This window comes from Struthio camelus, chromosome 1, assembly GCF_040807025.1.
Source record: "Struthio camelus isolate bStrCam1 chromosome 1, bStrCam1.hap1, whole genome shotgun sequence".
NCBI lineage: Eukaryota > Metazoa > Chordata > Aves > Struthioniformes > Struthionidae > Struthio > Struthio camelus.
The window spans coordinates 152,286,079-152,308,188 of record NC_090942.1 but is presented as its reverse complement, the minus strand read 5'-3'; the positions used below and the strand labels follow the sequence as shown (position 1 = coordinate 152,308,188).

The following is a 22,110-nucleotide window of genomic DNA, read 5'->3' as shown; positions in this document are numbered from 1 at the left end:
TTTTTTCCTGAGTAACCTGTACCTAGGGCAAGTGGGGAAACTTGGGAAAGCGTGGATCAGCTTCCCTCCTAACAAGAAACAATGGCAGAAGATGACAGCAAGTTCAGTAACAAGTTTGAATGTTTTCATCAGCCCACAAAGGTATAAAATGAATGGGATGTTCTGCCAAGTTCCTGAGTGTAGGACTATGTTGCAGAAGTAAGAGATGCTTAAGAAAGAAGTAAGAAATCCTAAGACTGTTCTGATGACTGATCACTAACTATAATTACAGGACTAAGCCAACAGATGGATTTATGTAGGTTAACGGAATTCAAGCAAGTAGCGTGAAGAGCCAGAACTACTAGGCTTTTGCTATAGTATAGTAACCTTCTGCAGCTTTTAAGCAACCTACTTAAAGCTTAAGTTCTTTTAAAGTATTGCTGTAAATGATGATACACCATAACAACTTAATAGAGTAGTAATCAATTGTTTGTTCAAAGCTGTGATAGTAACAAATAGAAGCCCCTCTGAAGCAGGATATCTGTAGAGAGAACATGAATCATCTTAGAGCAGTCAAATGCTGAACTTTCATGACTTCAGCAGATGTGAAGCAGTAGGTTACAAACTTAGCGCTCTATTGACTGTTGCTGTTAATGGTGATTTATAAGCAAGCTTGTCCAGTGTAAGCTCTGCTCCAATTCTAGAAATTCCTTCTTAAATAAATGCTGCTTTAGTTAACTTATACAGCTTCCTCTGATTAAGATGTGTTAAGTCTAAACCTAATCCCTGGGGAGCATGTCTCACAGGACTTTTATGCAGCATAATCTGGTAAGATGAGAGAGTGATGGGATTTTCAATCAGCAATTTAGCCACTTAAATTTCTCGGAAAGATAAATCCAAAAGTAAGTCTTGATCCTGCATCATTGATCTTGCACTTCATGAAAATTTGAGAAGCAGATGCAGCTGTCACTTTTCAAGCAGCATTAAATATAGAACTGATCAGTTCTCCAGCTCTTCAAGTTAAGCACTGAAATTTAAAAGCAAAGTAAACAACAGCAACCATTCTATTATCTACATGAAATAATATTTTAGCACACTTCCAAACTTCTACCTACCTCAGCACCTGCATTCTGACATATGAATGGTATGCTGACCATGTACTTCAGTGAGAAGAGGCGATTTTAATTTTGGTAGCCACAAAGTAGCTTGCATAGGCAGTTGCAAAATGTGACTGTGCTCCTGGACTTGGATTTTTATAGAAGACAGGGGCCAGGCCCTCTTCAGGGGACCATTCTTGCAAGCATGAAACATACCAGCTACTACTGGTATAAAAATCAGTATTCTACAATTGGGTGATCTTGAAAAGAGAACATATTGCTCTGAGCATAGGCAGCTCAACACTTAACTTGTTATAAATAAAGATGAGCCCTTAGCTTATTCCCTTACTCACTGAAAACAGCATGCATCATTAGAAGTGGCATTCAGCTTTTAAAAGGTCTCCTTGCAGGAAAGGAAGAGAAAGGATCAAGAAGAAATGAAGTTACTTATCTTGATAGAAATTGACTTAAGCTATTCATGAACTGTTTTGGACACTTAGACAGGGAAAGGCCAGGTAAATACTTAGATTTGATGTGAACTGGCAAACTATTTACATCTCTCTCTGGCAACGGAGCCTGTTAAGGACATGCTGTGTCCAAAAGTTAAGAACATTCTGTGACTACAGGTTAAGTAAGTGTTGCATGCCCTATGCACAGCACTGTATAAGGCCTAACATTTCACAAGCTGAAGCATGCATATCAGAAAAAAACATTTATTGTTTAAATGCATAAAACGCTATTTATAGTGTATTAAGTCAGTCATTCAATCCCATGATTTAAGCTTAAAATATACAATAAAGTGGTACAGAACATTGATTTTTTTCTTTCTGATGACAAAATGGTTTTATTTTGAAGCTTTTGTCTCTGACGGATTTTCCCCAGTATCTAGTGTCTTCAGCAATCTGAAGAGGCCAGCTGCTTCTCGTATCCGACTGAATTCAATACAGAATGCTTGCACTTCTATAAACAAGTCCTGTACATTAATAATTTTGTTTCTGATTAAAGACTGGAGAAAGACACAAACAAGACGTACCAGGCGGTTCTGAAAAAGAAAAGACACAGTTTCATAATCCAAGTAAGTGCTTGTAAACAATTCAGTCAGTCAGTCAGTTAAAGGACTGTTGACCCCTAGCCAGGCAATCAATACTTATTTCAGGAGTACTTAGTTAGCTACAGCAGTAATCTTCTCAAGATTCCTATGTGCTGCCCCTACTCTTCTACCGCCCGTACTACTACTACTCTATTTTTAAATACACTCCTCTGCTTTATAATACTGCACTTCAGATAGATAGATGGAGAAGCTTTCTCTTAAAATTAATCATCTCATCTCATGCATAAATGACATACCAGCTGTACAAATACAGTTCTTAATTTATTATGCAAACACTGAATAAAGTCCTGAGATAAGGGATCATATTCCAAGACACTGTCATCACTAAGAGCACCCTTCTTAATGTTTATAGAAAATAAGTTTAAGTAATACATACACATACACACACACAAAAAGAGCAAGCTTCACATCTCAGAATTACCCAGTCATCAAGCATTTAAGGCATTCCAGCTAGGAAATGATAGCTTCCTAGAAAAGTGCTCTATCAGCAAATTACATTATCCTCTTGCTGAGTCTGAGAAGGAAAGACGGTATCAGAGACCCCCTAATTCAAGGACATGCCTCAGAGCTCATGCTATGAGCTGTAATTCCCTGCCTGGTCCTATGAAAAGATGGGATTTCAGAAAAGTTCCTCCTTCCTAAGGGCTGCTTACCTAACACCTTGCTGAGTAGGCTGGCAGTTGCAAATTCAAGACCTAGGAACTGGCACCTACAATTTGTAATGCGCAGATCCAGTCACTATGCTGTACACAGGGATGCATTTTTCTCTTGCTGTAGCATACTTTGCATTGAGAGAGAGTTGAACCCAAATCTTTCTCTAAGAAACAGCCATACACATGAACAATGGCTATCAGACCAAACTGATTAAACCCGATAGAAGAGTTCAAAGTATTTTATATCATTTTACACTGAAAATTGTGAAGGAGCCAAGGCACCAACTATTTTTAAAAGAACTGAGTTTACAGCTGCAAAATTTGCTACCTATGCTGAGAGAATGCAAAAACCGAGCAAGTTACTTCCTTCACGGCAGTCAAAAGGCATCACAGGTTTTATTTCCAACACCAGAATTAGTTAGAAGAGTAACTTTAATAATTGGAGAGTATGAAACTCAGAACAAAAGTACAAATCCAAGATGCTGGCTGTCTCCTACTCGCTAAGGATCATGGCTGTTTGACTTCCACTAAAAGTGTCTTTCCGAGGCTTCTCGAACAAAACATCTTGTGTTCCAGTTGCTGTGAGACCTCATACATAGCACTGACAAATGTGAGTGCTTTTGGGTTGTTCTCTGTGTTTTGCCATCGTAGTTTAGGCAAAGGCAAGTTGCAACTCACAAGTCTTGCTAGGTATAACTTAAATACTACTTGGCTATCACTGTGCTCCTTGACCCTCTTTTCTTTTTCATCCCTAGTGTGCCTTAAGCACAGCTGCTATGTGCTCACTGGAGTCTGCTTTCTACAGCAGCCCCTTTGAGCACTGGGTCCCGCTGTGTGGACATATACCCAGCTGCAGCCCAGCTCTACAGGTTTTTCCCTATTCTGATACCAAATGATTTGGCACAGCTATTCAGTAAAAGTCACAGACTGAGCCACCCATGCACATCCGCCAGAGTCCCAAAGCAGAGAAGCATCAGCTCAAATGTGCAGCAGCCGCCAAAAATCATCATAGTCATTATCAGGAACAGTACTGAGAACAAGACAGAGGGCATTTTGCTGCTCTTTAAAACCACACTACACCCCTATCTTGAGTGCTGTGTTCAAGTTCGGTCTCTGCAGCTTAAGAATGCAGTATAGCTCGGAAAAAAACCAAAAAAATCTTAAGGGAAAGGAACATCTGCCTCACAAGAGGCTACAGAGGCTCTAAGCCTTCAGTATGGCAAGGAAAAAGCCTGCAATTGGTCAAGGTTTGGGTAAACTGGATGTGGAACTGTTTTTCACCAAATCCGGGAATACAGGGCATACTGGGCACTTGGCGAAACTAGCAGATTGGTTTAAGATGGAAGGGAGTATCTCACACAGCGTGTAGAGGACCTTGTGCCAAAGTTGTGGAAATCTCCTCAGGTGGGTAAAGATCCATGGAGTAGGCACAACTTTTATGCTGGTATTAAGGAAGGAATTAAAGCAGGCTTGGGAAGCAGCAGCTATGGTATTAGGACAGTAGGAGAGAATGGATTTTAGGTCTTTGAGTTCTGCAAGCTGCTGTGGGTCAGTAATAGGCATGATCGAAGGGGAAAAATCCCATGCGAGTTTTATAACCATTTCAAAGGTTCAGAAGTGGTGGGCATGCTTAGGGAGAAAAAAAAATGGAAGCTTGAAAATAAGAAAAAAGCAAACATTTAATGGGGGGGGGGAGGGGGAGTGAAGGCATAGTGAGTGACAGATAAGCCTCTTGCATGTAAGGATCTGAGTCACATAGAACTGCAGTTTTGCCAGGGACAAGTATATGATGTTTACAGGAGAACGAAAAAAAAACCACCTCACACAGTAATTATATGTGAAGCCTTGTAAAAAAGGTGAAGAAACGCACAAAATGTGTGATAAACACTGAAGAACTGTGGACTGCATTAGGAAAAAAATTAGCCTTTGAAATAAAGCAGTAAGGCAAAATAATTTAATGGTATCAGCCTTATAAACTCTCAGCACATACTACACAGAGCAAGAGATGGGACCCTTTTTCCTAACTAATTGACTCTGAAGTACTCACCTGCATGTATTTGTCTTTAATCTGTTCACAGGTGGAGATACAGTTAGAGATGTAAAGATGAATAAATTCAGGAGGGAGATCGACTGCAGTAGTAAGCCTGTTCAAATTAGAAATATCCAATGATTTATGAAGCCAGAAATCTTAATTATTTTACAAATCAGATGAATTACAGACCTATAATATTAATTCCTAGAACATGTCATATAGAACCGATTTCTGACAGCTTCCACAGACATGTTTATAAACATTTTACTTTTTCCAGTATAAGAGTCCAAAACTCATTTTCTGAGATGAAGCACAGTACAGAAGCTAAACTGGTTTTGGTTTCTAGTGTATTTAACACACCTCTCATCTTTACTCCACAAACACTTGCTATCTATTACATAAAGGAGTTAGTGATACTAATTTCAAATTTAAGAGGATTCATTTGAATACCACTTGTTTGGATACCAAGATTCTACTGCAGAAAGTACTGTAAGGCAGTTTTGCATTCTTGTATTTGAGGTTCAAGTATTGAATCTAGGTGCTGAGCTTCCTCTTGAAGTAAACAGAGTAACTTTTTTTGTTGCTTCAAACCAATTTCCTTAGTTCTTTCAGATCCCGATTTCAATTATCAACCCACAGCTAGCTTTACAAATTTAATCTAGACCAGAACAAGAGTTGTGGTTTTTTTTTTGTTTAGCTACAGGCACCGCCAATAAGAAACTGCATACAAAGCAAATAAAAGCTTTTACAAGAGAAACATACTTAGGTAGTCCACTAGTTGCAGAAAGTTACACATCTAGGACACTGTCCTCCTCTACAGGAGGACTCAGAAGCCACTATGTTTTCATCTTAGTATAATAGAGGATTAAATAATAAAATTAAAAAAAAAAACCACACACACAAGTAGCATGGAGAAATTGAAAAGGAATCCATTGTCTGAGACTCTCTCTTTTCCTTCACTAATCTGACTAATCATTTCCTCAATTCCTGTTACTTTTGACAGTCTTTGAAATGAATCCAAATACAGCCCTCTGGCCAGTGTAGTAATCACATTTTACATACTTAAAAAAAAAAAAAAAACACACACTTTCTTAGTCTGGAGGTAGTACTTACCGATTTACCACTTCCATTGAATGTAAAGACATGTCCATGTTGACCAACACAGAAAAATACTCTGTTATCTGACTTGACTGCATCAGTTTAAGTAACATTTCTATAGCTACTAAAGGATTGTTTTCAACAAGGTCAGGCAACTTGGCAGGAGTGAGACCAATATGATAAACAAGTTTGGGGTCCTTTTCCAGTTCTCCAAGGAGCTATAAAGAAAGACAAGACTCTTAAGTAATAAACTACAAACAAGCTGCTGACCTAAAAACACAACAAAGACTTCATTGTGGTTTATTTCTTAATATTCACTGTCTTGAAAAGAAATAGTAGAACTAGGAAGAACAGTTCCGTTTCACGATCAACAAGATTCATATTCATCACACTCAAATGTAACAGTCCAAGAGTTAGGTATCTACTTTAAGCTATTCATCTAGACAAACGCTATTCCATGGAGATGGCAATTCATTGTACCCTAAAACACAAGTCACTGATCACCCATCTTACTCCATTTACGTTAGAAGAAATCAAAGGCCACCTGAGCAGGTTAGAATACTTAAGAGAGAAGGTGTACCATCAAACATTTGACTTTTTCCTCAATTATTCATAATGCTGCTTGAAGTAACAGCTATAATCCACTTAAGTTACGGAAGAATGACAATCACTTAGGTTGAGATACCTCTTAAAAGTCACTGTAGATGTTTATCTTTTATATTTCTATTTAAGGACATCCGTGCCCTTAAAAGGCATTTAATAGTCTTTCACCAGTGGGTAGCAAGGAGGGGAGAGAAGGGAAAAAAGAAAAAAAGCATTCCAAGGTTTATCCTTCTTTAGTTTTCTGTTTAGAAGAAAACCTCAGTTTCAAGTTCTCTGTCGTCAGAAAAAGTTCTACAAACGATGCAGACTTCACAGTGCTAGCATAATGAGTATCACAAAAAGCCCAAAGAATTCAGGGGTAACATTTCCAAAGATGAGGTGATGGCATTTCTGAACTAATTTCTTATCAAAAGCTTCCACTGAAGCACAAACAACTTTGCTACGAGAAGATTTTTCAAGCAGAGAAATACTGGTGCCACTTACTGATTAGCTTTAACCATGTCCAGCCAATGCTATGAAGTATAAAGATTTTTTCCTTATCCATACAAAGCCAAGTCAAAACTTTTGGGTTTTGACAATTCAAAGTATTTGGAGTTTCCTGAATCAGAAGATAGATCTGAATTCAGTTAAAATGACCCAAGTTTTCTAAAATACATGAATAAATAGCTTGTTAGAAAATCAACAGAAAACTGCAAATACATCACTTACCTGTGTTTGCTGTGGGGAAGTCAAGGGACTTTTGAAAGCTTTTGCCATGATTCGTTTTATCTCTACTCCAGTGCTATTTTTAACACACATTGACTTATCCCATTGAATCGTGTGATCCGGTTCTATTGGATTTAACCATGCCAACTCATCCTCACATATATGAAGCGGGGGTGGTGGTCGGATAAACTCTGGTCGAAAGTGACCTGAAAAGGCAACAATATGAAGCGTTTTTTAACTTCGGGTATTTCAACAAAAATAAATAGATTAAAAAAAAAACCTCTCCCTCATTTCTTTAGGTTACTATAATAACGAAAACAGCATTATGATCCTATTTCCCTCCCAGACAAACATTTATTTCCTGATTTTCAGTGATGCTTCTACATCCAGCATCATGTTTCTCTGTGATTCAGCTCAGTAAGTTAGCACTTGCACCATAGAGGCATGGCCTTTTCCCCTTGCACAGTAACTTGTTCTTTGAGGTGTTACGATGCACATCCTAGTGTAGAGGGCTAAGATCTCAAAGGTATGTAAGTTAACAGTTTGAAGACCCTAGATTTTGAAAAGTCTGGAAACGTGAACACTGTGATATCTGATTAGAGACCATTCTGACAAAGTTTTGCACCGTTTCATTCATCTCCATTCACATTCCATACCTTGGAAGTACTTTTGGATTACATTATGTTTGATTTGGAGAAGCATAACAACATAGCAGAGCAGGAGTTACTGAAACAAAGACGTGAAAACGCACATACTTTCTATAGGAGGTTTTGGTCCACTCACTAAGGCTTCAGTGATCTGCGAGGCAACAGAGCTGTCAAAACCAGAGTTGGAAGAATCTGGGTCAGGATCGCTGAGAATGCTGGGAAAGCTGGCCTTGCTCTGTGTTGGCAACTCGGATTGACGTTCTGAAAGAAGGTCAGCCCATAATATTAAAGCATAAAATTGAAACAGAGGTGTCTGGAATACTAAAAGTAGCAAGAAACAATCAGCTTTAGAAAAGAACTAGCTTAAGAACAGATAACAATGTGAAATTTAGTACCACATCCGTCAGCTAATTCTCAGGGTGCTGGCAAGGATGAAGTAGAAACACAAACGAATCTGAAACGTAGTCTTGGCTTTAATAAAGGTCGGTTAACTGATCTAATCTGCCTCTAAAAACGAACTAGAAGTAGTTTCAGACTCTCCTGAAAGAGCCGACATACCAAGTCGCATTTTGCGATTACTTCTTCTCAGAGCAGGGAAGTGAAAAACCTACATAGACACATTTATAGACTCTGCAATGATAAGGGCCATACTATTCGGCTGTTCAGGTTCATTCAGCATATTTTAATGGTATTGCATAAGCTACTTCTGCATTTGCTGTCAAAGCTACAGCAACTGCTTGCACAAACAAGCTGGAGTTGAATTGTTACAAGGTTCTATATCACTGTAAAAGCAGACCTGAGAGAACTTGACAATGTCCTTTTAAAGGCCAAATTAAAAAATGTTAAGTCGAATAAAAATAACACTGAGTCTAGTACACAGAGTTTAAGATATGAAAAAATAGCCAGTTTTTGGCATGGGGGGTAGGGGGAGGGGAACGAGGCTCAAACCTCACATTGCCAGATTTTAGGTGTTTAGTTTCTGTCACAATCTATCACTCTTCTGTCCCTGAAGACAGAATGGCTGACCCTGTATATTATCTGTACCAAGAGACAATGCTGTCTGTGACTTTGGCACTTTGTTTTAAGCTTTGCCAATGTTGCTGCATACAAATGCGTGTGTAAATACACTTTTCTCTGACAGAAAACTAAGCACCAGACTAAACCTTAGGTACTTTGAATCCCCAAACTGTTGGTCCCACACAGTATACCTTTGGGCCCAAGGAACCCTTTGAAAAAGTTACACGTGAAACTAAACACCATTTCTTTTTGTGATCAGCGTAGTGCTGTCAGATTTTGTGAACTGCCCCTATCTACTGGAAGTAAAGCGTGCTTGCTCCCTTTGGGGCAATCAGGTGACCCTTCATGACTTCCCATGCATATGGGCTCTACTTCATATGATGCCAGCCAAATCCAGGAGAGATGCTGAACTTCCTACGAGTGACGAGGTCATCACAACAAAGCACTACACATTGCTAATTTATTTTATGGCTCTGTTCTGCTTTGTCCAATTATTTCAGATCATGCAAACGTTTGAATATACGCTCACTGAACTAGCACAGAGGGTATGTTTTCCTGTTAAAGTACTATACTTTTTAGCTATTTTCAAAAAAGTGCTTTTTAAGTCGTAAGTCCAAATGAACTGGTTTATGAAACATTTCTTCTACTTTATGAACCGTTGCAAAGTCCAGCTTGTGAACACTCTCATTCAGCCACTGGACAGAATGGTTGATTTAACAAATGAAGTTCTCTGAGGGGAAAGAGAAAAAGATATTGGATGTCTTTTTTCAGTCTTGTAGTTTATAGTCTAGAATTTAAATCTCTATCAAATCGGTAATAGCAAATCACAGATTTGTTTTGGATCCCCATAATTTCAAATCACCAGTGATGGTTAATACGAAGTATAAACGCTTAGGCTACAGTCCTTCAATTCACTGATTTTAGGAGCCTGCATGAAGCCTGAGTTAAACACAGTGAAGCTCAACAGCCCGCACTCACTGCTCCAAGAATCAGGGCTGGATCAATGATTTCAGATAAGTGGAAGCAAAAACTGAGAGCAGTAAATTATAATTAAGATACTCATTTAACAGAAAAGAATATAGCCTGCCTCTTGAACTAATACATTTGAATTAAAAAGCTAATAAGAAAACAATTCCTAAGGTTCCATTACAGGGCTTTTATTTTATTTTATTTTTTCCTTATTTACAGATTACAAGAAACTTCCTTTAATTCTTAACAGAAGATACTACAATGCATTAGAAATCAATTTTCAATACTGGTCAATTACCCTTAAAACAAGTAAGGGTTATCAAATGATATCAAAAAGTTAAAAATGCTTTGTCGGAGACATGTCCCTCCAGCTACTAGAAAGTGACATTTTTGATAGGGTAACACACCAGGTCAAGAAAAGCAAGTTAGAGAAACAGACAGAGGCTTGAATGAACGTTCTGCAGACCCAAGTAAGAGAACAAACCAAGCTTTCACGTTGATTCCCATGACACTGTTTTCCAACATTCTGTTCTTAGAAAAAAAACAAAGCAAAACAAAACAAAAAACCCATGCTATAGCTGAAAAGGGAAGTCGTCATGTTTAACTTAAAGAATGCGTAAATGATGCCTCAGGTCAGACACCAGAGGACAAGCTAAGTGCTTTTTTTTCCCCATTCATGAAAAAACATTTGGGACAGATTCACTGAAGAGCGTAATACTTTCTAACTAGCTTAAGTGGATTTCACAGATACAATCTAAAGTAGCTCAGAAATCATTCTCCTCTAAGCAGCCCCGAATTCATTTCGGGGACAAAAAATCAAAAACAAAAATAAGCAAACAAACAACAAAATCCACTTTCCAGAGCCATGAAGCCTTACAACTTTTACGTTCCAGGAAACATGGAGAAAAATGGGACAAATCCAACACCTCAAACATCGTATTTAAGCGTTGCAACAGAAATAAGTCTGCACTGCATAAACAGCACAGCTTCATCTTGCATTTTGAATCATTAGGAGAAACGCACTGTAAATTTTTCAGAAGTCTTCAGTATTTCTGAAACATTACAAGTAGACAGTCAAGAAGCATGACAATGTTGAAATAAGAGCGAAAAGAGTCAACTTCTAAGAAAGTGGATAGAAAGAAGACATTTATTCTTGGAAGCTACAGCTCGAAGTATGAGAAAGGCAGCATAACGTTTTATCAGAAGTACAGTATTGCTATGAGTCTTTGCAAGAGTTATATAACAAAGCTAGTTATGCATGTTTACTATCTTAAGTAAACATACGAGCACATCTTACAGGGCTGCATTTTGAAAAGCACCATTAATGACTGTACTGTTTTTAAAGACGCCACTGTCTTGCACTTTAAAAAAAGGGCAGAATAAAATGCATTGAGTACCCATCCATACAACTGTGACAACCCCTCAAAGGTAGGTTAGTGTATTCAATGTTGCATTTTCAAAACATCCTGCAGTCTGGAAATCATGTCTGAGGAGAACACCAAAGAAGATTTATACACTGCAAACAAGGGACAGTATAACAGAGCATAAGAAAACAGTGACTGATCCTGCAAAAAGCGATGAGATCAAAATACAACGGTGGGACTGAGAAAGCCTAGTCAGTGCATAATTCAGAGAGGTGAACCACATTATATAGATAAAGAACCAGGAGGATCAGTTTTCAGGTGAGTAAACCCATTTGCACATAACTGGGGAAAAAAAAACCCACTAATTTTTGCTGTCTAGACTGGCTCCTCGTCCCCCACAATATTTTCTATTTCAGATTACGTCCAGAAGACGAAACGATCAGAACAATCATGCTCCTTTCTCCTGTCAAAGGATAAGCATTACTTTGCTTTTCTTTTCAACCTAGCAAAAGCAGACCGTGCTCCCAGTCTCGAGCTCACACTTGAAAATCTGACTATTTCATAAAACTGGAGATGCAATTGTAATAGCCAATCTGCCAGCTGCAGCTGAAATACTGCTATGTGACAGTTATCCTATGTTCTTTCATACTAGAACTACTGCAGAGAGTGAAAAGAGATGAAAACATTCATGGAAAGAAAAGAAACAACGCTTTAGATGAAAATACTTTTATACTTGTGAAAATATCTTATTTTTAAGGCAGTGAGGACTTCTGCGCGTAGGAAATTGCTTTTTTAAGTAGAAACCTCAAGCACAGATTGCTTTATCCTATTACTCAAAACCACTGCTGAACCTTTTTAATATTTAGGATAGGCAAGAATGTTTCCCAAGTAGCTCACAGGCAAATTATAATTAACAGTTGAATTCTAATTGAACCATGGCACACTGCGGTTCTTCCTTACCTGCTAAGGCTAGCTGAAGGCCGCTTATATCCACTGACTGGGCCATGTTCCCTACATCCATTGAAGCAATCTGCCGAGGAGTCTTCTTGAAGAGCTCTCTTGGGGGGGCCAACATCAGTTGAGACAGAAAGAACTTTTCTGGAGGAGTTATGGGAGGTAAAAAGCCTATGAAGACACAAGGAAAAATAATCCCTGACTGTTAGGCCAGCCACATTAGTACTTTCAATAGTCTTCACGGAGAAGCAGCAAACAAAAACAGAACACAAACTACTGTATGATTTATGCTGACATCAGTGCAACTGAAAAGTCTTTGTAAATACACACAAAACCTGTATCTACTCAGCTCCTAAGGTAAAATTCAACATTATACCTACTGGTTCTTAAACACAAAAGTAATCTAAAAGCAGAACATGCTGACATGCAACACCTAACACTAAGTCAGTCATAAGTTTAGACTAAGTAAGTTTAGATAAGTTTACATAAATAATGAGCTATAAAACATGACATGATATGCACCGCCATTTATACAGAAAGTAAACCAAGAAAAAATTTAGGAAGTGATTTACCCATCACTGTCATGCATGTATTTACTGCTGGGGGAAACTGTATCACATATAGGGTTCCACGTATTTCATTACAAAGTTTGTTTCACCGCTTTTAAGAAGCTGTTGAGAAACTCCTATTACCTTCACGACTTTTGTAAAAGCTTACTCACGAAAGCTCCGTTTTACGGTCCAGTCAAGCAAGCTCTGCCAGACCAGGCCGCACGGGCACGGCAACGCTTTAGCCATGAAAAAGCGCCACCGTTTTGCACTCCCCGCCACCCCCGGACGGGAACGCCTGCCGCTCTCCGAAAGCCTCGAGAAGCGCTACGGAGGGCAAACGGCCAGGCGGCTCCCAGCGCCTCAGCCCGCCGCCGGGGGGGGGGGGGGGGCTGCCCCCCAGCAGCGCGGCCGGGCACCAGCCGCTGCCCCCCGGCCCAGCACCCCCCCCCCGCTCCTCCCCACTCCCCGGGACGCACCGGAGAGCGGCGTGCGCTCGGCCTCGTCGCCGCCGCGCTCGGGCGCGGGGTTGAGGAGGTGGGCGAAGACGGCGGCGAAGGGGTTGGCGGCCAGGGGCTCGGTGCGGTACATCTCCCAGAGGAGGTAGAGGGCGGTGAGGCGCTGCGCGGGGCTGGGCAGCAGGTCGGGCTGCTGCAGGAGCAGGACGAGGACGGAGCCGAGGCGGAAGTGCTCGGCCTTGCCGAAGTAGTGGTGGAAGGCGCTGGAGAGGCCCTCGAAGGTGCTGCCGCCCGCCTCCTCCGACACGATGCTCAGCAGGCTCGACAGCTCCTTCGGCGACAGGCTCATCCTGCCGCCCGCCGCCGCCGGGCCGCCGCCCGCCCCCGCCGCGCCGCCGGGCTCCTCGGCTCCCACCTGAGTGCAGGGCGCCGGGCTACTGCTGCCGCCGCCGCCACCGGGCATCCGCGCCCCCGCCCCGCCCCGCGCAACGGCCACCGGCCCCGCTGCGCCCCGCGGCCGCAACGCCGTGCCGGCACCGCTTTACGGCGCTGCCGTAAAGGCAGTGCGGGGCCGCAACGGAGCGGGAGGGCGGGAGGGAGACTCCGGCTTGGCGCGGGGCGGGCAGGCGAGCGAGCACAGGGCGCCACACGCGCGCGCGATCGACCCCGGCGATTGGCCGCCTGCACGTCCCCGTGGAAAGCGATTGGCCGGCGCCGCGAAGCGGGGAGAGGGGGCGGGGAGATTGGCCCTGGCTGCGCGGCTCCGCGTGCTGCCATTGGTCCGCGCCGGGGAGGGGGTGGGGCCGGAGCGCGCCGGCGGCTGGCAGCGCGCGGCCGTTGGGGCGGGCCGGCAGGGGGAGCCCGGCGGCAGCCAGCCGCGGGGGGGCCGCTCTGCGCGTGCGCGGGGGCGGCGGGCCTGTGCGGGGCGGGCGGGGGCGTTTTTCTCCCTTCCCTTAGTTTTCCTCCTTTCCCTTTTTTTTTTTTTTTTTTTTTAATTAGAGGAGAGCAACAATCCCAGTGTAAGGTGCATGGGGAGCTGCTCGGCTTCCTGGTGGCCTGCTGGACAGACCTCCAGGGAGATAACTGCGACTAGAACCCACACAGCAGGGTGGCTGTCATACAGCGATCTGAAGAAATGAGGTGCTGTTCAGGAGGAAGCAAAATGGTTGACCTGTAGCTGCATCTGTAGCTCTCTCCATCTTTGCCTGTCCCTGCTGAGAGGTAGATTTAGCATTGTTTTCTTGGCTGAGGAGAATCAATCACAACTGCTTTTAACAGCAGAGCTATTAGGTGATTGATTGCATTTTCTTATGATATCCTTCAGTTAAGATCACTGACTCATCCGAGTTGCTTTCTGAAACAACAGATGAAACTTCCAGCCCAAATGTCTTCTCATGTCATAACCCAGAGTGGGAGCAAGGGCACGTGCCTGACACGTGGACAAATGTGTTGTGAAAGGTTGCGTGTCTGAGGAAGAGTGACAGAGAAGAACAGAGAAGCCAGGGCCGTGCGTCAGTGAACAGCCAAGGCAACCTTGCCAATTCCTGCTGTTGAAACGTGCTTATTCTCGCTGTCCACTTTTGTCCTGCCCAAAGGCGATCCTGGAGCTGGGGCTCATCTGTTTCTTCCATGAGCTGATTCAACTGGAAACTATCCACTGAAGGGTTTCTTGCAAGACCTGAAGGCCAGTGGAGCTGCAGTAGGGTGTGACTGGAAGAAAGGGAGAAAGATCTATTTCATCAGCTTACCCTGTGGAACTGCATCTTGAGATCGACAGCAGCCCACAGACAGACCAAGCACAGCCTGAAGAAGTGCTGATAATAGTTGAACGAATGTTAGCCATGTGGAAGACGGTCTTCTGAAAGCCTTGTTGGTATAGTGCCTGTTCACTGACTAGATCACTGTGAGAAATCTGCTTGCAAAATACACAGGCTAAACGAGTAAAGGAGATGGAAGAGGAGGCTGGTGAACTTGCTGTCTTGGCCCAGAGTATATTCTAGGAAACAAGGAGTCTTGGAAGTTGGGGCAGTTTGGAACTTACTAACAGCTACAGCAAGGACTTAAATTGTAAGATTTGGGAGGAAGATCAAAGGACTGCAAACTGCTGAAGGAAGTCATCTATGTAGGTGTACGGTGAGGCTAGCAGGACCGTAAACCTGGGAAAGTTTAGACATGTAGGAGAGCTTTTCTGCCTTACTTGTGATACATAGAGGAGGTTGATTACCCCCACTGAAATAATGTGAAAGCTCGGTAGTTAGGAGAGGAAGGTTCCTCAGAACTCAGATGGCTTTCTGGAAAAATAGGTGGAAAGGATGAACTTCTGCACCTGGCTTGAACACTCAGTCTTTGAGGAGACATTTCAGCTTACAAAGAAACTGAGGATATGCAGAAGAGACCAACTTTATCTTCCCCTCTGACCCACCAGCACTCATCTATAGAGGAATTACTGCAGTACTCTGTTCTTGTCGGGGAAAGATTTTTTGGTTTTGTGGGATTAAAGAACCATTGTTCACTGGGGAGGTGAAACAATCTCAGTGGTCTGCAGAGTGGAAGAGGCCCTAGTGGCTGTTCCTCTTTCTCTTTGAAACAGCTATACAGACGAGGGAATCTGGTTTGATACAGGGATATAAAAGACTTGGGAGAGTGGTAGCTTATTACAGCAAAACTAGGTTTTCTTGATAGGAGGTACTGGACTAAATGAAGGAGACTTGTATGAGTAGCTGTGGCTAGAAACGTCCATCATTGTGCACAAAAACAGTGAGGTTCATAACGTTCATTGAGCTCAGTGCCCTCTCCATGACTGCTAGTAGAAGCTTAAAGAAAGGGTGTAACAGGGAAAGCACAGAGTGACACTTCCCCCTGTGTACTCTCAGCTTCTGGCCATCTGCAGCTTAGAGACTTCCTGAGTCAAAGGTTGAATCCTCATCACTGTGATTAGTGAAATGGAACTTTCTTTCATGAGCTTGTCTTACGTGTTTTTTGAGCCTGTTTATATTTCATCCATAAAACTCTGTGACACCGCCAACCTATGGCAATGAGCGTGGCAATTTAAGACCCCTTCTGTCCAAAACAGTACTTCCTTCTCCACTCTCTTCGTCACTCATCATTCTGTACATCTCTTACTTATCTTACCTCAGGTGTTCTCTTTCTAGGCTAGATGTCTCATTTGTTTAATGTCCTCTTCTGTAGCATCTATTCCATAGTTCTGTCATCCTTATTGCCCTTCTATCCTGCTTTTCTACTTCTGGTATATCCTTTTTTTGAGTAGTGAGAACCAAACTTGCATCCAGTGTTCCACCTGTGAGTGTCCCGTAGATCTGTAGGTTTACACACCTTTATGTAATGAGACCTGTTTTGTTCTCTGTTGCTTTTCCAGTAATGCCTAGTATGCTGTTTGCTGTTTTGACCAGTGAGGGTTGAGCTGACACTATCAAAGAACTGTCTTCAATGACTCCAGGTTATCTTTCCTCAGCGGCAATAGCTGGCTGGGTAGCACTGAACTCTACAAAAGGGAAGGATTCCTTCCCTTTCCACCCCACCCTCGCTGCAGTATTTTACATTTATCAAATATTTGATTTCATCACCATTCCACTTAGTCATTCAATATTATGAAAATCTCCTGCAGTAGTTTCCCATGAGTTTGACAATCCTGAATGATTTTGTCTCACTGGGAATCTTTGAGCAGCTGCAGCATGTACCCAGGAAGAGTGCATCATCAGTCCCTTTATGTACACACATGGAGGTTAATCCTCAATGTCTCACCTCTCTGGGCACGTTTCTGTTCATTGCTGTAGTTTCCTGCAATGTGTACAGAAATTGGACTTGGTGGTTTGTAGTTTGTTGGATTATCTGCATGACCTTTTTAAAGATTGATGTGACATTTGCCACCCTTCTTTCTTTGATACTGAGACCATTTTGATCAGCAGGTACACCCACAGTTCATAGGTTATCATCTTCATCCTTCAGCTGGTATAAATCTCTTGAGTGAATCCCATCTGCCACTGGTGATAAATAATATCTCATTTTAGGCAATTAGGTTCACTTCTTTTACTAACACTGCAGAGTAAGACAGTTCTCTTGACTTGTACCCCGTCAGTAAAGGTTCTTGTGTGGGAACGTCTCCCAGATCTCATGTAGAGATGCAAAGAATTAATTTGGCTTTTCTCTTAAAACCTTTTCCCCTCAGTGTTTTTTTATATCTTGCTCATCTCTTGGATTCACAGACTCTCCAGATTTTCTGCCTTTGGTGTGCGAGCAAAAGTCATTTTTTGTTCATTTTTGGGACGAAGTTTGTTGTTAGGGATGATGACGCCTATATCTGTGGCTCACGCTGAAGGACACTTTGCTGGATGCTGTCTCACAGTTGAATAGAACTGTGGTGCTTCTGTCCAGATGGTCTTTTTTGTACAGCCTACTTCTTAATAACAAACTCTGCTGAAGACAGCAGAGCAAAAGATTTGTTGCAAGAGGAACAAACATGTTTAGAAAGAGAAAGCTTCTTCCTATAATTTGCAGAAATGTAAGTCACTCTTGTATAGCATATTTACTGGAGTAATGGATGTAGATTTGCAGAAATGGACTTCAGAGCAATAAAAAGTTTCCCCGGGTGACTGAGATAGCAAAAAAACCTGTGTGACTCATATGTGGCTAATGAAGCCATCTTAAATTATTCTATCCAAATGAAAAGGTTTCTGATCAGAGCAGGAAAGCTAACAGTTTAGAAGATGGAATACTTTATAGGAAGTGGGATGGGCAGCAAGCATCAGTTGACAAAGTAGATAATGAAGTCCTCATGACTTTTAAAGCAGATGTCCGTTTTGCGGGAGCAAAAATCTTAGCCTAAGAAAAAGATGGGGGTAAAATGCTACTGGGACGGGAAGTATAGTAAATGTGCTACAAAAGAGGGTTTCCATAACTGCACAAGGTGCTATGTTTTGTGAGCATATTGAGCATACGCGTTTTGTGAGCGTATTGCTGCTGATGTTCTCAGGCTTGAAACTTGTGCAAGGAAGAACCAAGAGAATGTGATGCTAGCGGAGGCTCAAATGAATGAATTCTCGCCCAGATATGACTTCTAAAAGGCACCACATTACTCTCAAGGGGGAGATTTGGGACGCCAGCTATTTCAGTGGGTTTATATTCCACGGAAGATGTATCACTGCAGCACAGTCTCATGGTGTAAAGGTAAAGAAAAGTTCCGTTTTCTGCCTTTGCAGAACAGCTCTTCTGGGACTATGCAGCGCATACCCCCTTTCTTTTAGGTGGCTTATAGAATAGCCATTAAAAGGTCCGTAAGAGCATAAAGTGTGTTCCATCATTCTTTATGTTTGGATTTGGCTAAGAACCTCAGTAAACTTCACGCATTGAGTTCTTAAAGACGGACAAAGGGATTTGGGCTGTACTTGAATTACTGACTCTCCATCTCTAACTCTGTCCTCTTGGCTCATACATTCTAATAAGGATGCACAGATTCCAGACTAAAAATGACACAGACAGTCTGGTTGGTCAGGTAACCCCTTTACAAATACAAATAAAACTCTACAAACTATTTGAGTGCCAATATGCAATTGGTGTAAAATTTAAATGAACACTAGCATTTGAGAAATTGTAATTGTTATTGGAAAATTAGATCCATGACCAAAGGAGCATATTCAGTTTGATTTGACTGGGCTTCCTCTTAGGGGGCAAAGCTAAGGAAAAAGTCATATAATTGCATTTCAGATAGCGTTTTGCCTTCTTTCCTTCTTAAAATAGATTATGTTATTGTTTGCTGTTTTATTTTAGATGACTGCCAAGGAACAAGAACTGCATTGTGGGTGCTAGAAAAAAAGCTGCTAAGGAAGGAGCAGTAAAAAAAGACAGCATTAGGAAGGAGAAACAAGAAAAAGGTAAAGAAGCTGTATTAATTTGACTTGTTCTGCCTCAAGTATTTGAGTTCCTTTTAGCAAAGAGGCAGAATACTTAGGAAACAACTCCCAAGAGCATATTTTTGATCTCGCATTTCGTTTGGGAAGAATATGGCTGGAAGGAACTAGATCACACCTTAAAAGGCTAAGGGGAAATTAAAGCACTTCCAGATTGTTCTGTTTATTCTCATGTGACTTCTCTCCTGGAGACAAATTCCTTTCCTTGATAATTTAAGTGGCCAATCCCATCTACAGTGTATTTTAAATAGAAACAAATCAGAAAGGCGAAGGACAAGGTGTGCTTTGTCTGCATCTCTTCATGCTTATCTGTCTAGCATCCATTGCATGTTTTTCTTCCAGGTCCCTCTTCAAGACGTAAGATGAGACCACCAATGCAGAAATGGATTTTGTTATTCATGGTGTAATAGACAATATTGGCACACAAACAACGCCTAAAAGCTTTCCTAACTAGCTATATGAGTAACTATATGAGAATGATTCTTCACTTTGTAGTCGGACCTCAAAGATGCCAATGGATACTTGGACATAGCTGGAAGTGCACTTCAGAAACACCTATAATATCAGAGCACAGCAATTACGTAAGTGCTGAACGCTGGCTGGTTTAGAAACAAATATGTGTATTGCTGAATTCTTAAGACGGTGCGAATTTTAGTGATACATCTGCATTTTAAGCCAGTTTTCAAATGTCAGATACTCACATATGTAAATTCATGTTAGTCTACTCGTTTTTTTCAGTATGCTAGGCACTCCGGAAGAGGTGAAATTTCAGCCTCAGTTAAAATCGGTGGTAAAACTCCAGCATGTCATATTTACACATAAAAACAAGACACACACACACACACACACACACACACACACACACACACACTCACGCATACATGTATATCTTTGTATGGACTCCCCCTTCTGACTACAGAACTCTTCTCTGATAAATTAAAAACATGCTCTCCTCAGCAAATGATGCAAAACAAAATGATCTTTTCATTTATTCATTTTTCTTCTTACTTACCAGACAGAGATTTTAAAAAATCTCTATTATTCTAGAATTGCTGAGCACGTGTTTTGTGTGAAAAAGTCAACATATGCAGTGCTTGGGAACTCTTCACTGTGAACTTTGAGTACTCAGCATTTATAATTTGAGCTGTGCAGTTGTATAGCTCGAATGGCCCTATTTCTGTTCCCTGGCTTGATGACTTGATTTATGCTTTATGTTTCTGTTTTTATCCAAAATCAATTTCAGCTGAATCTTTACCTATGCAGATAAAATTGCAGGAAGATGGACTTCATGCCTAGGCTGCAAATTTGAAATCCACTTTCTGAGAAAGTATTCAATAATTCAGAGGTGATTTGAGCTCTTATCCAGGAAGTGGGAGGCTGAGATTGTGTTTCTTCCTCTGCTGTAGGACTCAAACCCTGTGCTATCGTTATCCTAGGAGCAGAGAGGAATGTCTAACCAGAGCTCCTTTCATTGACGTTATTTTGTTTGTTTACAGGAATTAAGGATTCACTGGAAGGGAAAGAGAGCAAAACTAGGGTCTGATGGCTTTAGTTAGACTGTTTTTGCTGAGAGGCAGAATGGCGAGCTGTGTTCTAGTCCTGCTCCAGGAACAGGGCAGGCATAATAACCACATTCGATGATAGCCAGGTATAAAAGCATAAAAATGCACGGGTGCAGGGACAGGATGTCTGTTACCTCCTTGCCTATCTAAAATCCTAGCCGTTAGGAGAGGAAATCACCTCTTCCCAATCTTTCCCTTTTAGATTTTTTTTTTAATAGAAATTTAGAAAATAAATTCTCTTTCACATATGTATAAATATATGTGTACATACCTATCGATGTATGAAAACACACACACACACATTTAAATGTTAAACCATAAGGTTCTTATTAGAAATTTTCTATTTCAGATAAGGAAGAAGTAGGTTAGAGTATCTGGTGACATGACACTTTTCTTAATGACATTTGACCAGAAAGAGACTTGGAAATGATACTTTCAAAACGTGCCTTTAGGCCCTAATAAAATGGCTTTTTTTGCAAGAAAGAAAATGTGAGTAGTATTTTAGAGGCATTACTGAGCATTTTGGTACAGTGATATTTGTACACCAGGCAAAGAGAGAACCTCAAACTGCAAAGGCCCGTTTGTAAAAGTATCTTTAAAAATATTTGATGATTTTGTTTTTCTCCGGCAGTGCTGGAGCTCCACTGTTTTGTCTCTACCCTCACTCAGTCCTGCGTTGTTCATTTTATAATGTTCCCAGTTGCTTCACACACCCTCTGAGCTCCTTGCACGCCTTTCTTTCCAACTCCCTACAAAGTTTCTCTTGAGATTCTTTATTGCCTTTTAAGTATGCTGCATATCCTCAAAGCGTCTTGTTATTCTTCCCGTCTCCTCTTTTATGGTGAAAGCTTTTAAATACATTTTAATGATGCATAGCTGCAATAGAACGAGCCTAATAGCATACTATTGATTTTCATTTGAAACACTGACATTTGAACATTTCAGTAGCCTTTTAACAGTGTGTATATTTAATGTGATTCAAAGACGAGGCAAATGCAACCCAGTGTCTGTCTACTAAAAAAGCCCCACAATCCTTGTCTGCTGACCTCCCCCCCCCCTCCAGTCTGTTGTGATCAGCCACATTAGGGGTACGTCCTTTTCAGTGTCTTCGAAACAGGTAAACCATAATCCTTGGTACAAAGGAATAGAAGGGAAAAGCACAAGATTGCTGTATCCACATACAGCTTTGCTCATCTGCTGTGGTCACAAAGAAGATATTAATGATCCAGATTCAGTCAGGGCTGTCAGGGAATACAGCACATTAGCCCCACAACAAAATAAACTGCCCAGGGGTGCCCAGATAGCTTAGTTATAGTGTACCATAACTCAGGCTAAGTGGGTGGACTAAGAAAAGCAAACAGAAATATGGAAACCAGTAAACATACATGC

At 41.4% G+C, this 22,110-nt stretch overlaps 1 protein-coding gene and 1 long non-coding RNA gene across 2 annotated transcripts; one reads left to right on the top strand and one right to left on the bottom strand.

Annotated features, from left to right (window-relative positions):
* Positions 1–1,773: 1,773 nt before the first annotated feature.
* Positions 1,774–13,712, bottom strand: CNOT11 (CCR4-NOT transcription complex subunit 11). The gene is made up of 7 exons (XM_068924665.1): positions 13,257–13,712; positions 12,236–12,400; positions 8,034–8,186; positions 7,282–7,484; positions 5,986–6,188; positions 4,888–4,984; positions 1,774–2,118 (listed from the first exon to the last, which is right to left on the bottom strand). The coding sequence occupies exons 1-7, from the start codon at positions 13,696–13,698 to the stop codon at positions 1,921–1,923; spliced, it is 1,461 nt and encodes a 486-aa protein (XP_068780766.1). The 5' UTR covers positions 13,699–13,712; the 3' UTR covers positions 1,774–1,920.
* A 396-nt stretch (positions 13,713–14,108) lies between these two features.
* On the top strand, positions 14,109–21,601 carry LOC138064031 (uncharacterized). The gene is made up of 3 exons (XR_011137244.1): positions 14,109–15,357; positions 19,020–19,123; positions 19,502–21,601. It is a non-coding gene; the product is annotated as an uncharacterized lncRNA (long non-coding RNA).
* The last annotated feature ends 509 nt before the right edge of the window (positions 21,602–22,110 follow it).

What these genes read in the sequence shown, in the direction of transcription:
- CNOT11 (XM_068924665.1), bottom strand. Translation starts at nt 13,698, where the DNA reads ATGCCCGGTGGCGGCGGCGGCAGCAGTAGCCCGGCGCCCTGCACTCAG. An exon ending in CGAGCGCACGCCGCTCTCCG is followed by an intron (nt 12,401 to 13,256) that starts GTGCGTCCCGGG and finishes GTGTCTTCATAG; the next exon opens with GCTTTTTACCTCCCATAACT. An exon ending in CCTTCAGCTAGCCTTAGCAG is followed by an intron (nt 8,187 to 12,235) that starts GTAAGGAAGAAC and finishes ACCTTCTTTCAG; the next exon opens with AACGTCAATCCGAGTTGCCA.